Raw genomic sequence first — 20,560 nt, 5'->3', positions numbered from 1 at the left:
TGAAATTACTACAGTTTGACACAATACACAGCACAGGATTCTTTTGTATCAACTACAAAGGTTCGGTCCGGATTTTTCTGCCACTACTGTACATACATATTTACACGAAGTAAATAATATACTCGTAAATTTGTGTAAGATGAAAACACGCATATTAGGAAAGTAGGAGGGACTGATATGTTAGAAGAGAAGGAAGAAGAGGTATGATATGGTATGTTCTGAAGTTGGATGATGGGACAAGATCGCGCACACTTGTGCTTCTGATGTGGATGGGCCCACTGTCCTACCTACAAATTTACACCGTGGTTACAAATTATTGGACTACTAGCTGAAGGCACCCGGCGTTGCCCGGGTTGTCCTTTTTTGCTTCTTTTTTAAATTGAACTGGTTGTTCGGAAATCTCAGAAAATCAACTATAAACAACAAAAATGAATTGTCTTTAATAGGCTTTACGTGAATTAATGAACTTCTTAGCCAAATGTCCGAAAGGATTAACTCAATTTAAAAAAAAAAAACTGCAGATCAGGCAACGAAAGAAAACATTTCATCACGTGCCTTACTTTCAAAAAAATGTTTTTTAATTTGTATGTATGTATATATATGTATATATTATGTGTTTATTTATTTAGTTATTTATGTATTTAATTATTTATTTATTTATTATAGCGTAGTTAAGGCCTTCAGCCTTCTATTCCACATCACCAGAAATACAAACAAAATAAAAAAAAATCAAACTATAAATAAAGTAAAACCAAACGAACATATGTATAGGTTACAGTCAGACAAACTTTAAATAATTAGCATTGTCTTGAAGTTCAGTAAAATAAAAACATCTCTCGGTCCCTACAGGCCCACTTAGCATTGTATCAATGTTCTACAGATCTTACATTTTATCTCTGTCGATCAGTGACTGTTAAATTTCAAGTGGCTTATCTTAGTCATGGGAGTCAACGTATTAAAAAGCACTACAACCTTTCTTTGGTCTCCTTTCCTCCCCGGCAAATGTGACGTACAGAGGCAGAGATAATATAATTATAAGATTTGTACATTGATCTGAAGCTGTGCATTTCACGTAATTTCATGTCTGTGTGTGCTTTTATACAGACATCTGACGATAAACAGAGAATTCCCTTGCTTCAAGTCTGAACTCGTAGAGGTGTCATCGAGAGCCAAGATTTATCTCTCTATCGGTCGTACCAAAGAATCACTATATTATAATATTATAATTTAATTTATATTGATTTCAGAAGGAAGGCTATATTTTCACCAATATTGAACATGAATACATGATCTTACCGCCGTTTGAAAGAGGGAAGTTTGAAGTTTTACACTGACCTTAGATCCACTCGATGACAGCCCCCACGTTGTGATCCCATTCTTGTCAAACCCTCTCAAGCATGTCTTGTGTGACGTTCCTGATTGCTGTGTTAATGTGCCTTCTCAATTCGGCCAACGTCACTGGAAGTGGAAGTGGAGGATGTCAACAAGTTTATATCAACACGCGTCTTATTTCAAATCATATAACGTTAGAATAATGTCTAATGGCGACAATAAATCTTTCAATGCGGAAAATGCGCTAATAATAAACACAATAACACATCATTATTTTCTACATTTATCAACAGTAATCTCACTAGAGGTTTTGATTTATTAACAGTAATCTAACTAGAGGTTTTGATTTATCTAGAGAAAATCAAAACTCGAGTGGAATTTAATTGACTATTACACGATTAGAAGAAAGTATATAACGATTAGAAGTAACGAAGTACTCCAATACAATAAAAAATATTAATTGACTTACGAAAATACAATTGTCTTCAAATGCATTATTGTACCATCTCAACATTACAAATATTACGCTAGATGCATGCTAGATGGCAGTAGTGTGTTATGATTAGCTGTTATCTTGCTATCAGTTGTGTCAACCATGGAATCTTCATTGAACTCTGTAGACGGTTGCTAGCAATGCCTTCTCGATCTAATCACGATGGCAGTGTTACTAGTGAAGAAGGCTTTGTTGATTCAGTTTCATTTTTATTAAAACAGTTGTATTCCACTTCAATTATCTGAATCCCAGTAATCAACGTCCCTTGACAGATGATTTTCAATATATCTTAATATTAAACAATCTCTGATACGTGACTATCCATAATATCACATAGCAGAAGCTATAACATAACCTAGTGTTAGAAAAGTTTTAATTAACGACTATGACATCAAAAATAAACATGAATACTTTTAAAAGGAATAATTATTGAAAGTACAATTTTCAAATTTGAATGTTTTAGTGGTTGGTGGTTCAGTTAATGTTATATTGGACGTGTGCGTAAAAGAAGTGGAACTCGTTGATGTAGGCCTACATGGTGTATTCCTCAACTTATTCAGGATTTCCGAATGGCGCTCTTCATTTATTTGTAAATAGGATTTCAGGGAAGATACATAGGTATGACCAGCGATCTTTATTAATTCTTGTTCTTGAATGCCAATGCGAATCATATTTGAAACTGCTGTGCATCGACTGAAGTAGTTTGTAATTTTCTGTTTTTTTTTTTTCGACGTCCAGACCAGCGCAGTTTGAAATATTGGCAAACAAAGAAACAAATGCTAGGGACGCGATAAAATTAAACAAGTGCTAGGGACGCGATAAAATTAAACAAATGCTATGAACGCGATAAAATTGTGCGATAAGCAGCTATGATTGGTTGAAATACGTCCTTTCGTATCGTTTTATTGGTCAAAAGTAGTATGACGTAGTAACAGTGTAATAGTCAAAGTGATATACTTCCATTATCTTTATTATTTCACTAACCTGTGTTTAAGGGTGTTTTCAAAGACGTCCGTCCTCGCTGTAATCCAACGCCTTGCATGTGTGTGAATTGACTTTGTAGCCTATCTCTTCTCCCTGATCAGTGAAGTCGCGATGTCACACCAATGTGGCGCCATAGCAACGCACCTGTGTGGTAAACAGATGCATGCAGAGTTCAGAGTAGATCGCTTGCTTAAATTAAAAAAAAAATAGACGTACCTCTCATCAGTGTGGTTTTCGGCGTTAGATCAACTATTGATCAGATATTTCGTATTCGACAGATAATAGAGAAAAAAATGGAAGTATAAGGGTACAGTGCATCAGTTATTCATAGATTTCAAAAAGGCATATGACTCGGTTAAGAGAGAAGTTTTATATGATATTCTTTTGGAATTTGGTATTCCCAAGAAACTAGTTCGAGTAATTAAAATGTGTCTCAGTGAAACGTACAGCAGAGTCCGTATAGGTCAGTTTCTGTCAGATGCGTTTCCAATTCACTGTGGGCTAAAGCAAGGAGATGCACTATCACTTTTACTTTTTAACTTCGCTCTAGAGTATGCCATTAGGAAAGTCCAGGATAACAGAGAGGGTTTGGAATTGAATAGGTTACATCAGCTGCTTGTCTATGCAGATGACGTGAATATGTTAGGAGAAAATCCACAAACGATTAGGGAAAACACGGAAATTTTACTTGAAGCAAGTAAAGAGATAGGTTTGGAAGTAAATCCCGAAAAGACTAAGTAAGGTGGGTGCTACTGTTATGACCATATTCCTGATATGGCCACCCCCCTATTGTGAGTTAGTTAACCGAAAAATCCGCTAAATTTCAGCAGGATCCAGTGAAAGGGCATCCTGTATGTTACTTGACCATTTTCCATCCAGTCTGGTTGAGCAATATGGCGTCAGTTGCCTGTTTTGTGGTTTTCATGTGACCTCTTCTTATTTTTCTCTGGTAAGTCTCCTTTGTTTTATGCATGTATTTCAAAGACTTGTTTCATGAAAACCGTAGTACTCCATTCAGTTTTTAATGTTCTGTTGATTGGTGTTGTCGTTGATGGCGTATCTTTTACGAGTTGTTCATAATCAAATGATTTTCGTCAAAGCTTACCTGCTCCTGATATGACCATATCAAATGCACCATGGCTATATCAAGTTCATTTCACTTTTATTTTTTTCCCTGACTAATTTACATGCCTTATAACTGTGATTACGCAAAAATTTTGTATTGTAAGAAAAACAACTTAATTTTTATGGAAAAACCTGTTTTGACTACACTTTTGAATTATAAAAAAGATTATTGAGTGTCATGTTTATTCATTTTATACCAAAATTATTTCATTTTAGCACAACTGCGCTATCAAACTGAAAACAATCACGATTTGTAGAACATGGAACAAGGGTGGCCATATCATGTGCACATGTTCCTGATATGGCCACTAGGTAGACTTTTGGAATTTGGGACTTTTTGGACAATTAAAGTTATTTTTATGAGGAAAGGAAATTGTTTTAAGAAAGTCCATTAGACTGAGAACGAATAAGAAAAAAGTGGTTTACATTTTTTTCAAAATGGCGGCTATAAAAATTCTCAAACCTTAGCATGGCCATATCAGGGACACCTACCTTATTTGCTTCATGGATACGATCAATAAAGGCGAATTTTGTTCTTGATCTCTAATGCGAAGAAAAAGAATTAACTCACTATAACATTACAGGCAACTAAGAGTTCGAGAAAACTCCAGAGTTCTCTAATCCAAGTACAATTTCAAATCCTGGAGATTTGTGTGGCGCATAATACGGTTTTGAGATTCATTTGTCTGTTTTTTCTCTCTGACTTCAAACTCCCAGTGGACGTATGTCGGTTATGAGATGAAAGACCAGGTCCTCCAATACAGAATAAATTCCGAGTTCTGTGTGTACATGCATTGATCAATATTTACCTAATTTTGCACATAGCTTCAAGAACCAGGAAATGGCTGAACTACAGTAAAGTAGGGGCAAACTACTCTTTCCTCCGATTTCATTCTATTCATGCTATTCGCTTGGAGTTATTTCCATGTTGCCAGATTGTGTCTTAACTACATACATAATTGATCAGTTATCTTCATGGGTTCATAGGTGCTAGTAGGTGAGAAACATACAGTTCTACTATTTAACAATAAAGGACAAACACGTGACAACACTGCATAGCTAGGAACTCCCATCTTCGCAGCTGACGTTAATCTCACAATACTTGATACCAACTCATCTTCTTTGTTGCGAACGTTTCAATTACCTCCTCAATGAAGATGGTATCGGAGAAGAGCTGTCCCAGAAATTTGTCTTCTATTGCTAAAATGCTTAGGCTATGCTACAGAGGTAGTGATTCATCATAGAGTTTCTTAAATAGGTTTAGCCCTCTATTTTCTATAATAGCGGGGTAACCAAACGCAAAAGCTCAATGACCTACTCACAGGCCGAGTCTAGGTGTTTTGTAATCAAATACTTCAGTGTTTTCAAGTTGGTCCGAATTTCAATAACCAACTGCTTTATTAGTTTGGAAATTCTAATCTTAGAAAGTTCTTTCCTGTATTCCACGATTTTTTGTTCACTAATTCCACGAACTGGAGCTGTGGAAAATCTTCACATATGGAATTCTCGGCAGTCGATGATTTCGTATGTCAAAACTTTCATTCTAGTCTTCTGAGGGTCACTGAACCTTACATTCTCATTAAACTGGACACTTTTTTGCACTCTTTCCAATGAAGGTGTCACGTCTTTGCTTCTGTATATGTGAAATGGCGAGTTGTGAGTAGAATCATTCTATTATAATACACATTATCCCAGTTTCTTAATTTTATTTTTTGTTTATTCCGTAATTGTAATAATTTATGTTATACATTGAACTTCATTATGACAATGAATGTAGAACTTCAAACAAGGGGTCAGCGAAAACGAAGCATTGCCTCATAAACGCAGAACAGGTACACAAATTTGCGTCATTCACGTGCTTAATCAATCATTCTGCACAGCTTATAGCGTCATACTTCCAGTGAAAATTTTCGTCGTCGGTTATGTGTTAAAAACGCGGCACAACTCGCGTAAATATTTTTTTAATTACAGTTGTAAAGGCCCTCGAGTGAAAATTCAATCTCGTGGTGCATTCGCTCTAGAATATGCCATTAGGAAAGTTCAGGATTAGACAGGGTTTGGAGTTGAATGGGTTACATCAGCTTCTTGTCTATGCGGATGACGTGAATATGCTAGGAGAAAATCCACAAACGATTAGGGAAAACGCGGAAATTCTAGTTGAAGCAAGTAAAGCGATAGGTTTGGAAGTAAATCCCGAAAAGACTAAGTATATGATTATGTCTCGTGACCAGAATATTGTACGAAATGGAACTATAAAAATTGGAGATTTATCTTTCGAAGAGGTGGAAAAATTCAAATATCTTGGGGCAACAGTAACAAATATAAATGACACTCGGGAAGAAATTAAACGCCGAATAAATATGGGAAATGCGTGTTATTATTCGGTTGAGAAGCTCTTATCATCCAGTCTGCTGTCAAAAAATCTGAAAGTTAGAATTTATAAAACAGCTATCTTACCGCTTGTTCTGTATAGTTGTGAAACTTGGACTCTCACTTTGAGAGAGGAACAGAGATTAAGGGTGTTTGAGAATAAGGTTCTTAGGAAAATATTTGGGGCCAAGATGGATGAAGTTACAGGAGAATGGAGAAAGTTACACAACGGAGAGCTTCACGCATTGCATTCTTCACCTGACGTAATTAGGAACATAAAATCCATACGTTTGAGATGGGAGGACATGTAGCACGTATGGGCGAATCCAGAAATGCATATAGAGTGTTAGTTGGGAGGCCGGAGGGAAAAAGACCTTTGGGGAAAAAGACCTTTGGGGAGGCCGAGACGTAGGTGGGAAGATAATATTAAAATGGATTTGAGGGAGGTGGGATATGATGGTAGAGACTGGATTAATCTTGCTCAGGATATGGACCAATGGCGGGCTTATGTGAGGGCGGGAATGAACCTCCGGGTTCCTTAAAACACAGAAAGTAAGTAAGTGCATTCTTGTGGCGATACAGTGCGGTTGAACAACTTGCTCAAAGAAAACTGTTAAATAAAAAATAAACGCACCTACTTGTTGTATTGTTTCTGAACTACATAAAAGCACTAGATTCAACTGGTGTATGAAGATCTCATGAGAGAAAAACTGCTTTACGAAATGTTGTACACCCTTTTGTTGGCCTGCCATTACGTAGTAACCATCGTAGGTTTGACGTATGACTTCGTTTCTTATCTGTATTCCATTATTTCAAAATCACACTAACGATACCTGCACTTGAGATGTCGTGAAAATCTACGAACCTCTCTTCAATCCTATCTTGAATACAGTACCACGAAATTATGATCAGTTGGCTCTTGTAAGACAAGTGTAAGGTCTCATCGACTTCAATTGAAACAAACGATCATTATTGAATTCCTCAACGACAGAAGTCATGATCTCAATAACTTCTTTTTAATCTCCGCTGATGTCCTTTTAAATGTTGATGCCGATTTTAAGCGATGTCTCGAATAACAGATTCATTTTTAAAGTAAATTTAAAAGTAAAGGTGTAAATAATTGCTCCTGTTATTAGACCCTCATCTTCTCTGTGGCCACGGAAAGATAGTTAATTATTGATTGCACAAATATAATTTGAATTATACGTCCAAAAACATATTTGATAGTAACCTACTTGTTTATTGTGTTTTATTGCTTGACGGCGCGGAGATTCTGAAAAAGGTCAAATTCGTTCTTTTCACAGAAGCTGAAATGTCTCTTTATTAAATTAATTCTTGATGTCTTATCGCTTTTTAATTAAATTATACTTAAATTTGAAAGACGCTGTGTACATCAGTCTTAAACCTTTTTCACCGAACAGAATACATTTTACGATGAAAGAGTAATGGAACGGAGAAAAATTCTCTCCGGCGCCGGGATTTGAACCCGGATTTTCAGCTCTACGTGCTGATGCTTTATCCACTAAGCTACACGGAATATCCACTCCGGCGTCGGACAGAATCGTCTCAGTTTAAGTTCCAACTCTTGGGTTCCCTCTAGTGGCCTCCCTCTGCACTACGTCATAGATGTCTATGAACGTAGGACTGAAGTCCACACATGTGCTGAGGTGCACTCGTTATGAGTGACTAGTTGGCCGGGATCCGACGGAATAAGCGCCGTCTTAAATCACGAAGTGATTTACACATATCATATATATTATTTTTAATGTACCGAAGTACATATTTTAGGCCTATTTCCATGCAGATATTCTGCGTCATCATACGATGAAAGAGTAATGGAACGGAGAAAAATTCTCTCCGGCGCCGGATTTGAACCGGGTTTTCAGCTCTACGTGCTGATGCTTTATCCACTAAGCCACACCAGATATCCAGAATTTTTCTCCGTTCCATTACTCTTTCATCGTATGATGACGCAGAATATCTGCATGGAAATATCAATATGTACTTCGGTACATTAAAAATAATATACAGTATAGAATACATTTTGTTTGTTTTACAACTACCCGTGAGCCAGGAGAAACTCTCAATATCACGAAGACTGAAATTGGCGCGTTTTATTTTTTAATAACCGTTTTAATATTTAATTTTGGAGTGGACCGTTTCGCTTTCAACTCACATCATTTTCATAATAAAGAAAAACATTTTTTGATATCAGAGATGCTGCACATGTATTTATAAGTATAAATCTCTAAAATGAATTTTGCATTACAATTGTTACTCTTTACATTTTTTGGTACAAGAGAAATTAAAAGGAATATTACTGTTCAATGTTTCTACAGATTGAATGTCACTAATGTACCTTATTTCCTGACTTCCTCTCTCACAGCACGTCCTCCGCACTATTGGCGCACAACCCTGGCACTCAACATCTCCTGCATCTTGAGGTCGCGGTACATGGTCGCCATCTTGAGGGGGCTGACGCCGTTGTACCCCTTGACGTGCGGATCGGCGCCAGCCTTCAGTAGGACGCTAGCTGCATCTCGGTTGCCTGCCAGCACGGCGTAGTGTAGAGGTGTGTACTGCTGGAGCTCAGCGCGCCCGTTCACATCCGCGCGACCATTCCGCAACAGCTCGTAGGCCAAGTCCACGCAACCCTGAAGCACTGCTTTGTGCAGCAGCATGGGTCCGGGGACCCCCCCGCGGGTCAGCAGCAGGCGGGTGAGGGGCAGAGACTCTCTGCGGAGCACTGCGAAGTCCAGGGGGGATTCTCCGAAATCGTCCTCCAGGTTGGGGGACGCCCCGGCGTCGAGGAGCAATTTGACGAGTCGTGGCCTATTGAGGGAGACTGCCACGTGGAGCGGGGTGCGACCCAGGGCGTCGGCTGCATCGGGGCGCGCTCCACGGCGCAGCAGGGCGACGACGACGCCCTCGTGGCCCGTTTCGACGGCGGAGTACAGGGCGCTGTGCCCTTGGGACGTCCTCAGGTCTGGATTCAGAGTTTCCGCCGCTAGCAGCACGTTCAGAAGGCGCTGATCGCCGCTCTCCGCCGCCATGTGCAATGGGGTTACTCCGTCGAGGCGCCGGCAATTCACGTCGCCCCCGCCGGCGAGGCACTTCTGGACGCCCTGAAGGTTCCGCTCGCGCGCAGCATTGTAAAGCTCGGCGTCCACAAGGCGCATGCGCGACGGCCGCTGCACGGCGTCTGAGACGCTTCGAGGTGACGTCATCTGCAAATATGAAATAAATTCTGTGTCGTGTTGCGCTTGCATTCTTACCAACAATTAATTAGGTCATCAACAGCAGTTCGAGGGCTAGCCACATTTTTCTAAACAACTTACAAACTAGTTACACACTCAAACGCATTCTTTTGAAAGCAAGGTAGACAAACGTGCAATAGCTATTTTTATTGGCAACGAGTGGCATGAAGACGAAGGACAACAGTTGTTCGTAACTGAAGAGGAATGACTTACGTACCGCGCAACTAAGAACTACGCAAAAATAAGGTTTGACTATTACGTACCGGTAGGCCTATATATAATCATTTTCGAATAACTAGGAATCAGTATAACGGAATAGAGAGAGCTGGGAGCACTTCAGGATTCTTTTAACTTGTCCAAATGCGGTTTAATGAACAGAAAGTAACTATACCTTTTCAATCTCAATTTCGGAAAAGCTAATCTTAATTTCGGAAAAGTAACATTAATATCGGAAAAGCTAATCTCAAGTGTTACTGTTTTATCGGAACGAGTCCCGTACAGATCTTCTGCCTCTGTCGAACGTCACAGTTTGCGGTAATGGGGGAAGAGAGATAGCAAAAGATTGTACTAATCTGTGAGAAAAATTATGTCTAAATCATCACCCTCACTCAACCCAGCAGTGACCAGAGCATTGGAATGAAGGAAACCAGATATCTTTGTTTTGATTTTTGATACTCTGACATAAATCTATTCTCTTTTCCTTTTGTAGCCAATACTTTCTTCATCTGCTTTCAATACTGCATCTTTAATATCCTGACAGTCATTTTCAATATTGCCGGAAGAATAGTGTAATACTTCTGTAACTTACTCTCTGTTCACATAATTTCCCAGGGCCGTATTCATAGACACTTTTAGCGCGGGTTTCCGGTGGATGATCAGCGTTTTTCGTATTCATAAACCAGTGTTAGCGATAGAATATGATTTGAATTCTGTACAAGTAACCAGTGGATAGCCGGGGCTAGCTTAGTACGTTCGTAGCGCGTGCTGCGAAATGTCTATGAATAGCACCCCTAGATATTCTTTTCTAGAGACCAAGGAAGACCACTCAAAAGATGAAAGACCAGCGAAAATAGGAAAAGGCAACTACTGTCTAACCCGGAAATGCAGAAGTAGAAGAAGAATTAACAGGTCTATATGCAATGTAAGCTGAGAAGAAACTGCCTACTGAAGGATGCACTGGATGGAATGGTGAACGGGAGTAGAGTTCGGGGTAGAAGAAGATATCAGATGATAGACGACATTAAGATACATGGATCATGTAAGAAGACAAAGAGGAAGACAGAAAACAGGAAAGATCTGTCCTTGGACAGAACACTGAATGAAAGAAAGAAAGAATGAATGAAATATAGTGACGTCCAAAAAAAACTATTTACAATGTTTAAATTCTTCATTTCTAAAGAAATATAAAGAACGTCATAACTCTAACATTTCCCGTTACAAATTCTTCAACTTTCCTTCAAACTATAACAGTCGAAAAGCTTAATTACGCACAAAACTCCAGTAATCACAGAACAAACGCTCAAGACCAGGAACTAGTGTTTTCTACTTTTGGTTGACACTGTAACTTATACCTACTGAGTCGATACCTATGGCTATGTAGATTGAATATTATGGAATGTGAAGCAATCTGCGGTGTTTCGAATTAGTGTCAAGTTGTGTATCCTGACAAGTACAGTTGGCACGAGCGGATCTGGCGCCGATAGCTGCCAGCTCCCACAAATAGTTCCTCCATCAGCTTTCGCCTCGTATTTTGGCGCGGCAGAAATTCTGCCTTACACCTGCCCTATAGCTTTCTCCTCGTCTCTCTTCAGAAGGCCGAACCCGCTAACACACGTACAAGCAGAGATTTATACAGTGCGTGCTATACAACGTCACGCAGCGAGGATGACGAGTGGTGTTGTAGCTGATCGCTGTAGTGAAATAATTAAGGGAAGTTTAGGACAAGAAACAATTAAAAAGGGACGCCGTTTTACACCGCTTATTTGAAAAAAAAAAAAACTTCAGAGAATTTTGAACAAAAAAAAAAGGCCGAAAATGGAAGTGTACTAATTTACCCCCTCGCTACGACGAGGTCGACCGCACTTGCGGTAGATTGATGGAGTGGAAGAGGATGCCAGAAAGTTGGGGTGAAAGAATTGGAAGGCTGCTACACAAGATAGAGACGGAAGGCGACAATTACTAAGGGAGGCCCAGGCCAATAATGAATAATTAGTAGGGTATGTTTTAGTATCTGTTAGCAGTAAGTGGTCAAATTTTCAATTCTATATGTGTTATAATAAGTGAATAGAGTGTACCTAATCACAGACATGTAGTGAATTTATAAAAAAAATTGTGCTTAATTAAAAAAATTAATTTAAGGATACAGATTTATTCTAGAGTCACCATTCTTTTTCATTTTAAAGCTTAATATGTATACACACATAGCTAACAAAAATGAAAAACCACTGATAAATAGTAGACTATTATATTTATGACTGCTAGAAGATAGGCTATTTTTACCATTATTTTGCATGCGATAATGACCAACTCCCCTTCATACAATTTTATTTTGTTCGTTTTTGCTTCCTTTTCGAAAAAAAAACATTTTATATGAAACATTTCATAGCCTGTTTTGGGAAAGCTACTGAATTAATTCCAAATATGTCCAGCCAGTGTAAGAGAGCAGTGATTATGATAATAAATTATTGAAAGAATTTCAGTTTTTACCTCCAAAAATATGAAGAAATTTGATCAGAATAAATTTAACATTTTAAAATTATTTTTCAGAACGAAAGGTTACATTTGCTGGGATCAACTTTCTGCACAAAGGACACAACTGAAATTATTGCAATAATTTATTGTCATAATACACTGCTCTCTGAAACTGACTGAGCATATTGGGAATTAAATCAATACCTTTCCAAAAACACGCTATGAATTATTTAATATAATACATTTTTTAACTCGAAAATAAAGAAAAAATAAGTAAAATTGTATTAAACTTTTTTGTTTGTAATATCTCAAAGAAATTAATGTATATAGCCTATTACCACACAGAACAATCGTAAAACTCAGCTAATCACATTGAAATAAATGAGTTCTGCTGACACAAGAAAGTCATTGTTGGTGTGACGATTATTTTCAACTGCTCTAATTTCTGTTACAACCATGATAGATTCAGGATTATTTTTTGAAACTACTGAATTTAAGTTACTGCAGGGCCTATAGTAAAATATCTCTCGCAACTAGTGCTTCAAGTATATAAATAACATTACACTTATTTTTATTCTTAAAAATATGAATTTTATTATTAATTCTCGATTATTAATGTTATAGGAAGTTAAGATTATGTTATGAAAAGTTTAATCTCTAGCTTGATAAATAAGGTTTAATTTTAAAAATTAATCACGTCAATACGTTAAATAATTTTAGAGCTTTCACTGTTTAAATTTTGCAAAGTATCGTAAAATCAAATAAGGTTTGAGCCCACCCTCCTCTTCAAATGTGTAGCGCTAAAATGTTTATTTCTAAAACCTATTATCAGATTTACATGAAACAAATATCTTAAACCTAAAGAATGGAGTACAAAATGGCATTACATTAAAAAAAAATCATTTTGTGCGAGATCGTGCGTATTTGCTTGGTTTCCGCACAAAACTAATCCGCGGAAAGTCTAAAATTCCACATTCAGTATTCCCAACCTAACACACATAACAATTTCCCTCTTCTTACCGCTTAAGTGACATATTGATTTTATTGCTTTAGGCTTTTAACATATTATTTTTAGAGACGTTCAATATAGTAATACCGGTAATTATAAATTGGAAACTTACCACTGCAATTTCACCTAAATTGCACTGTTAATTATTGTTTTTAAATATTTGCAAAAATTAAGTAAACTCTACAACTCCACTAAAGTTACTGCATTCGTGATGCAAGTAACATTAAGGAAGCCCTGAAAAAATCAACAAGATCCAGACTCATCATAGACTGGGGGAAAAAAAAGACAGACGTATATCACGGCCTGCTGGAGTATAGTAAACACAGAAAACATTTTAAAGCAACAATGTTGAAAATAGATATTTTTGTGTTGCAAATTTGCCGTCATTGAACAGAAACCAAGATGAAGATTTCATTGCAACTAATTAGAAATTCCTCTTTCAGGTATGTAATAAACGATCTTCGCACAAAATAGTGTACGATACACGAGCAGTATGTTTTCTTTCAATTCTCGGAAATTAAAAAAGCTCAACTACGTTTCGCTTTTTCAATCTTTTCCTCGAACATGAAAACTTCAACATACCGCTCTTGTAACGCATATTACTATTCTTAGTTCAAACTGTTTCGAAATGGTGAAAAACTGGATTCACACAAAAATACAGGGGCATAAGAAAGAACGTCTGTCAAAGCGATGCATTCGGAACGCAAAGTTAATCTTCTTCTTTTTCCTTTGGCATTAAATCTGCGGTTTGCCGTATCCATTCATCAATGCTGTGTTAACTTATCTTTCCATCTAAATTTTGGGCGTCCTACACTAAACTTCTCCTTCTGTTTGGTTTCTAATCTACGTATAATTATCTTCACAGAACTGGTATCCTCCATACGATCAATGTCTTCATTCCAATTAATTTTCCTATCCTTTATTACAGTTATACACAGGTACAATTTTGCATTCACCTCTCCTAATGAATAAACTAAGGTTGGTGCTCCTGTTATGGCCACCCCCCTATTGTGAGTTAGTTAACCAAAAAATCCGCTAAATTGCAGCAGCATCCAGTGAAAGGGCATCCTGGTATGTCACTTGATCGTTTTAGAATCTAGTCAGGTTGAGCAATATGGCGTCAGTTGCCTGTTTTGCGGTTTTCATGTGACCTCTTCTTATTTTTCTCTGGTAAGTCTCCTTTGTTTTATGCATGTTTTTCAAAGACTTTTTTCATGAAAACCATCGTACTCCATTCAGTTTTTAATGATCTGTTGATTGGTGTTGTCGTTGATGGCGTATCTTTTACGAGTTGTTCATAATCAAACGATTTTCGTGAAAGCTTACCTGCTCCTGATATGGCCATATCAAATGCACCATGGTCATATCAAGTTCATTTCACTTTTATTTTTTCCACCTGACAAATTTACATGCCTTATAACTGGGATTACGCAAAAATTTTGTATTTTAAGAAAAACAACTTAATTTTTTATGGAAAAACCTGTTTTGACTACACTTTTGAATTACAAAAAAGATTATTGAGTGTCATGTTTATTCATTTTACACCAAAATTATTTAATTTTAGCACAACTGCGCTATCAAACTGAAAAAAATCACGATTTGTAGAACATGAAACAAGGGTGGCCATATCATGTGGACATGTTCCTGATATGGCCACTAGGTGGACTTTTGGAGTTTGGCAAGTTTTGGACAATTAAAGCTATTTTTATGGGGAAAGGAAATTGTTTTAAGGAAGTCCATTAGACTGAGAACGAGTAAGAAAAAAGTGGTTTACATTTTTTTAACAAAAATGGCGGCTAGAAAAATTCTCAAACCTTAGCATGGCCATATCAGGGACACCTACCTTATATGGGCAATGCCTTAGGCAAAAAAAAAACTCACTTTTAGTCCTCTCCAAGTACCTCAAATGTACAAGTACCACTGGTTAACAATCACTGTGTAGACTACCCAACAGTGTACTTCAGAATAATATTTCGTCTTTACTCAGTAACAACAAAGTACGAAAAGTATATGGGTATACCAAAGTTTGCCTAAAGATATCTACTAATCTATTATTATCGAAATGGCGATATAATTCAAATATTTGAAGTGATAAGGATAAAAAGACGATTTGATAAGACACAAAATATTTACTTAATTCTCAAAGTAAAAGGCTATAAGATAGCGTTGTGGTTATCCTACGATGTATTATGGCAAAGTCTTTCACACAGTATTAAGTCTAAAATAAATACGTGTTCCTTACAGCTAGCTATTTATAACCTTTTATTTTGTTCTTTTTTTAAATACGTATTTGTATGAAAAGCTTAATGAAAAAATATTATATTATTTTAACACAAAATAAAATTACTAATTTTGAGAGTTGACAAGTGAAATAGCATGGTTTTGTAGTTATGACTCTAATGGCCGATTTTTCCAAGTATTGTTAGAAAATATAACGGCTGTTAAACTCTTAAACAGTTTGTTAATTTTAAATGTAGGATTTCGGGCAGTTAACTCGTTTAACAGTTAGTTAAATATGGCCGATGTCTCCACAGCTGTTCGAACAGAAGTTGCGAAATTAATATTTTGTGTCTCTCTGTAGGGATTGTTTAGCATATGACTGGTAATATAACAATTAAAAAATACTTTGGACTGTTTAAATACATCAGTGTTATTTTATTTCTTTCGTATTTCGTATCCATAATAGCAATGAGGAAATATAACCTTACTTTGTAATTATCATTCAGCACGTCACCTACAACTTTCATTTGTAAACTGTTTGTTTATGGAGCGTGGCCTACTATAACAGGTTGTCATTTTATGCAAGTTTCATGACTCACCCTATAATATAGAATTTAAAGATTAATTTTAGCCAATAAAATAATTGTCTTACATGTGTAGAATCATTACCAACTGCTGTTGAGTTGTTAAAATAGTGCTAACAGACGTTATAGTTAAGTGTTGGTTATCTTAAACAAAATTATGTTGAACAAATGGAAAATACATTAACAAAGCTTTAAAAATAAACAGACTGTTAATTTAACATTCGTTAAGCAAAATTAAACATTACTTGGACAAACTGGCCATAAGAAGTACAATTAAAAAAAAACAATACAATTAATACATAACGGAACTATGAGGGAAACGGTAGATCTCTACTTAGTGGAGAGTTGCTAGTTTGAATACGCTAATTCTATGGTGCGCGGTAAAAGGGGCATAAATGAAAATAATGAAATTATGGTTTATTTAACGACGCTCGCAACCGCCGAGGTTATATCAGCGTCGCTGGTATGTCGGAATTTTGTCCAGAAGGAGTTCTTTTACATGCCAGTAAATCTACTGACATAAGCCTATAGCAATTAAGCACACTTAAATGCCATCGACCTGGGCCGGGATCGAACTCGTAACCTCGAGCACAGAAGGCCAGCGCTATACCAACTGCGCTACCGAGGCCGACGGCATAAATCGTGAATTGAAAGTTTTCAGTAGAGCAAAAACAAAGTTTGAAATGAAGACAAATATCATTACGATGGACTGGAAATCCGAAGCTCTATAGCAGGGGTGCCGAACTGAGGCTTTTACGGTGGTCGAGGCTACGACAATCAGATTCGAGGCTCTCCCGGGAGCCGCGTACCGAAAGATGAGGTGTCTTCGGTTCTTGTTACGGGCCATGCGAGGCATTGGCGAGATTTGCGGACTTAAGAGAAGAAATTGAAATATTTTTAAAGGAGAAAAAATTCGACATAGGCCCTACCTGAATCGGAAGATGACGTTTGGTGGCAAGACCTTTGATTCCCGTCCGAACATGTCAACCAAATTAAATGACCTTAACGTAAGTCTTCAGGGAAATGTTTCGCTGGTACCACATTTACGTGACATAGTCAAAGCTTTTAGTCTTAAACTGTCCTTGTACCGTATACAGCTAAGTGCAAACAATTTGGAGGATTCCCCGACACTTCTTTGTTCTTTGGATCCAGTCAGAAAGAATTATTTTATTAGTCATTTGCACAGCCTGTCTGAGGAATTTAAGCAACGTTTCTCCGACTTTGATCGAATGACAAAGAAGTTTTTACTATTCACTTCCCCTTATACAGTAGACCCATCGTTCCAGAATTATTCGCGAGATTTTACTTCCGAACTTATCGAAGTACAGTGCGATTCTTTATTGAAAGATAAGCAAAAGACATCAACCATTGACGAATTTTGGAAAGCTGCTGCAAAACGCGACGATTCCTACGTTAGGCGCTTTTGTTGCAAATGTGTTTTCATTGTTCGCGACGATTTATGTTTGTGAAGCTGCATTTTCATTAATGAAATTAACAAAGTCACATATTCGTAGCGGAATGTCAGATAAACACTTGCCTAATTATGTTTGGTTAATGACGGCTAAGAAAATTAACACAAACATTCATGAAATTGTTGTGAAGATAACGCGTTGTCAGCTTTCTATGAAAGCAGTTTGTTCGTCCAAAATGTAAGATATAAATAAATCTATTAGACTCAAAGAAATACGTTTATTATTCCAATAAGCAATTTTCTCTTTAAAGGAAAACACTCATTCCATTTCTCTCACATAAATTTATTAAAGAGCGCTTGTTCATACAGAGCTGACTAGTCTTTCAATCAGCGAATCAGCGTATTCCGAATCTCATCGGTCCGGTGGCATCAATGACGTCACGTTGCAACGAAAATAAGGAACAAAACTGCTGGAAGAATCTATGCTGTCATGGCGACTGTGTAAGTGGTTATCTGTGCTACGCTAGCAAAATTTTGCGAAATTTCCGTACTGCCATTTCGTTCAAATAAAAGAGATCATAAACAATTTATTTCTTGAACCGGTAGTAATAACTGGTCCGTTGACATGTTCGCTCATAAGCCATTAACATATTGTTTTTACGTTGTGCTCATTACAAACAATACAGCAGAACTAAAGCAGAACACACCGCCATGACACAACAGTGCACGATGTCATTCGTCTGCTAATTCCCGCCCTATACAAGAACCAATCAGATTCACTGATGGCGGCTGATGGAGACTGCCACCACCTCTGCAAGTTGATGGCACCGGTGCGACACCGGTGGAGCATCAATGACGTCATGGGTGGAATTCGGAACACCGTGATGCCATCGGATTGCTCACCGGTGAGATTCGGAATACGCTCAATGTCGCGCGTTCGCAGGCTTCCCCTACCCTCGCTTTCCCTATCTTCGATCAACGCGGCTACGTCCTTGACAGCAACTACAACACTAGCGAAGCGACTCTGCTGAGAGCCTCAGTTCGACACCCCTACTCTACATCATTATGCAAGAGGATAGACATGCTCTTTGTACCATCTAAAGAAGTACAATTTCTGTAATCGCATGGCAGTCATAACTAAAATCACCAATTGAAGACCTCCCCGGAAAAAAGGATGTAATATCAACTCCTTTTAGATATGTCACTTAGGTTCAAAAAGTAATTTTGAAGCATTCATTTATAACAATAAATTATTCCATTCAATAACTGAATAAACTTGTATTCTTGATTAGCCAAATCGTTCTACTAGTAAATATAGGCCTAATGAAATATGCCCTGAAATTAATTCCCTTTCTCCTGAAACATGAATGATAGTCTTGTTGGTTACACCCTTATTCCGGAGAGGTCTTCAATTTATGACTTACGCACTTTTTACCATGCACCATAGAATTAATTTGTAGTTTGTGTTTTATCGTGTAATAAATACAAAGAACTTTGTGCGAGATCGTGCATATTTGCTTGTTTTCCGCACAGAACCAATACGCGGTAAGTGTTAAATACCACATTCAGTATTCCCAACGTAACACACATAACAATTTCCCTCTTCTTACCGCTTTAGCGCGACATTCATTTTACTGCTTTAGGCTTTTAACATATTATTTTTAGAGACGTTTAACATAGTAATAATTATAAATTGGAAACTTACCACTGCAATTTCACCTAAATTGCAATTTTAATTATTGTTTTTAAATATTTGCAAAAATTAAGTAAAGTCTACTACTCCACGAAACTTATTGCATTCCTGATACAAGTAACGTTAAGGAAGCAGTGAAAAAATCAACAAGATTCCAGATTCGGTTGTTATTACTGCAATATGTTATATAAATAATATTGTTAAAATATTAAAATGAAAAATAAATCATTACATAACCTTACTGTTTGTTTTAAGTTCGCATTTATAGACTGGGGGGGAAAAAAAAGACAGACGTATATCACAGCCTGCTGGAGTATAGTAAACACAGAAAACATTTTATAGCAAGAAATATATTTTGGTTTTCCGAAGTTGCCGTCATTAAACAGAAACCAAGATGGAGATTTCATTGCAACTAATTAGAAATTCGTCTTTCAGGTACGTAATAAACGATCTTCGCACAAAATAATGTATGATACACGAGCGGTATGTTTATTTTCATGTTCTCGGAAATTAAAAAAGCTCAACTACGTTTCGCTTTTTCAATCTTTTCCTCGACCATGAAAACGTCAACATACCGCTCTTGTAACGTATATTACTATTACATTGCAGGAAGACTGCATTTTTCACATATAAAATTGCCTCATGGATATATACAACTCAATAGACATTTACAACTAGATTCATTACTTTTTGAAGACGATTTAGCTCTGGTGGCATCCTCAGAAGATGAATTACAACGTTTAATTTTTAATTTTAACAAAATTGGAATTAAATATGATATGAAAATCAATAAAGAAAAAAACTAAAATTATGGCCTTCTGCGGAAAATACCCTGTGCCTAGCGAAATATGTTTAGATTCAAAAATATTATAAAGAGTAAATTATTTTACATATGTCGGATACACATTATCTTTTTTCGATGAAGCACACATTTCACAGAAAATTTCTAAATACACCAAAACAATGGGAATAATTAACAACATTATGAAACCTTCCCTAGTACAAAGGCATACTAGAATTCGCCTATACAAAACCTTGGCGAGACCTGTACTTTGTTACGGCAGTGAGGCATGGGCATTGAGGAAGAAAGACGAAAGCAGAATAACGGCTAATGAAATGAAATTTATGAGATATACAGCGGGATATACGAAATGGAATCACAAACGCAATGAAGAAGTAATGGAAGAATTACAACTAGAACCTGTAATTAATCACGTAAAACATTATCAGAACAACTGGATAAATCATCTGCATCGCATGCAAAGAGATAGAATCCCAAAAGTCATGCTCCACTATCGTCCAAACGGGAAGAGATCTCTCGGTCGTCCAAAGAAGCGCTGGATTGAGAATTCAACTGTGAGATCGTAACAGGCCATTTGGCCTGATACTTG

General features: G+C 37.1%; 1 protein-coding gene across 8 annotated transcripts in view; it reads right to left on the bottom strand.

The window, feature by feature from the left end:
* Positions 1-20,560, bottom strand: part of LOC138699485 (ankyrin repeat and protein kinase domain-containing protein 1-like) — a 113,436-nt gene that overhangs the window by 87,578 nt on the left and 5,298 nt on the right. For 6 of the 8 annotated variants that reach the window (XM_069825398.1, XM_069825399.1, XM_069825400.1 and 3 more), the window contains exons 4-6: positions 8,664-9,531; positions 2,810-2,953; positions 1,336-1,458 (exon numbers count right to left, since the gene is read on the bottom strand). In XM_069825398.1, coding sequence (XP_069681499.1) covers positions 8,704-9,531 — 828 coding nt within the window. In that variant the 3' untranslated portion in view covers positions 1,336-1,458; positions 2,810-2,953; positions 8,664-8,703. Of the gene's footprint in view, positions 1-1,335; positions 1,459-2,809; positions 2,954-8,663; positions 9,532-15,142; positions 15,287-20,560 lie in introns of those variants that run through there. The other 2 variants (XM_069825406.1, XM_069825401.1) reach the window with 2 other exon arrangements.

This window comes from Periplaneta americana, chromosome 5, assembly GCF_040183065.1.
Source record: "Periplaneta americana isolate PAMFEO1 chromosome 5, P.americana_PAMFEO1_priV1, whole genome shotgun sequence".
NCBI classification, from domain to species: domain Eukaryota; kingdom Metazoa; phylum Arthropoda; class Insecta; order Blattodea; family Blattidae; genus Periplaneta; species Periplaneta americana.
The sequence above is the reverse complement of the archived record's forward strand: the minus strand, read 5'-3'. Positions and strand labels throughout refer to the sequence as shown.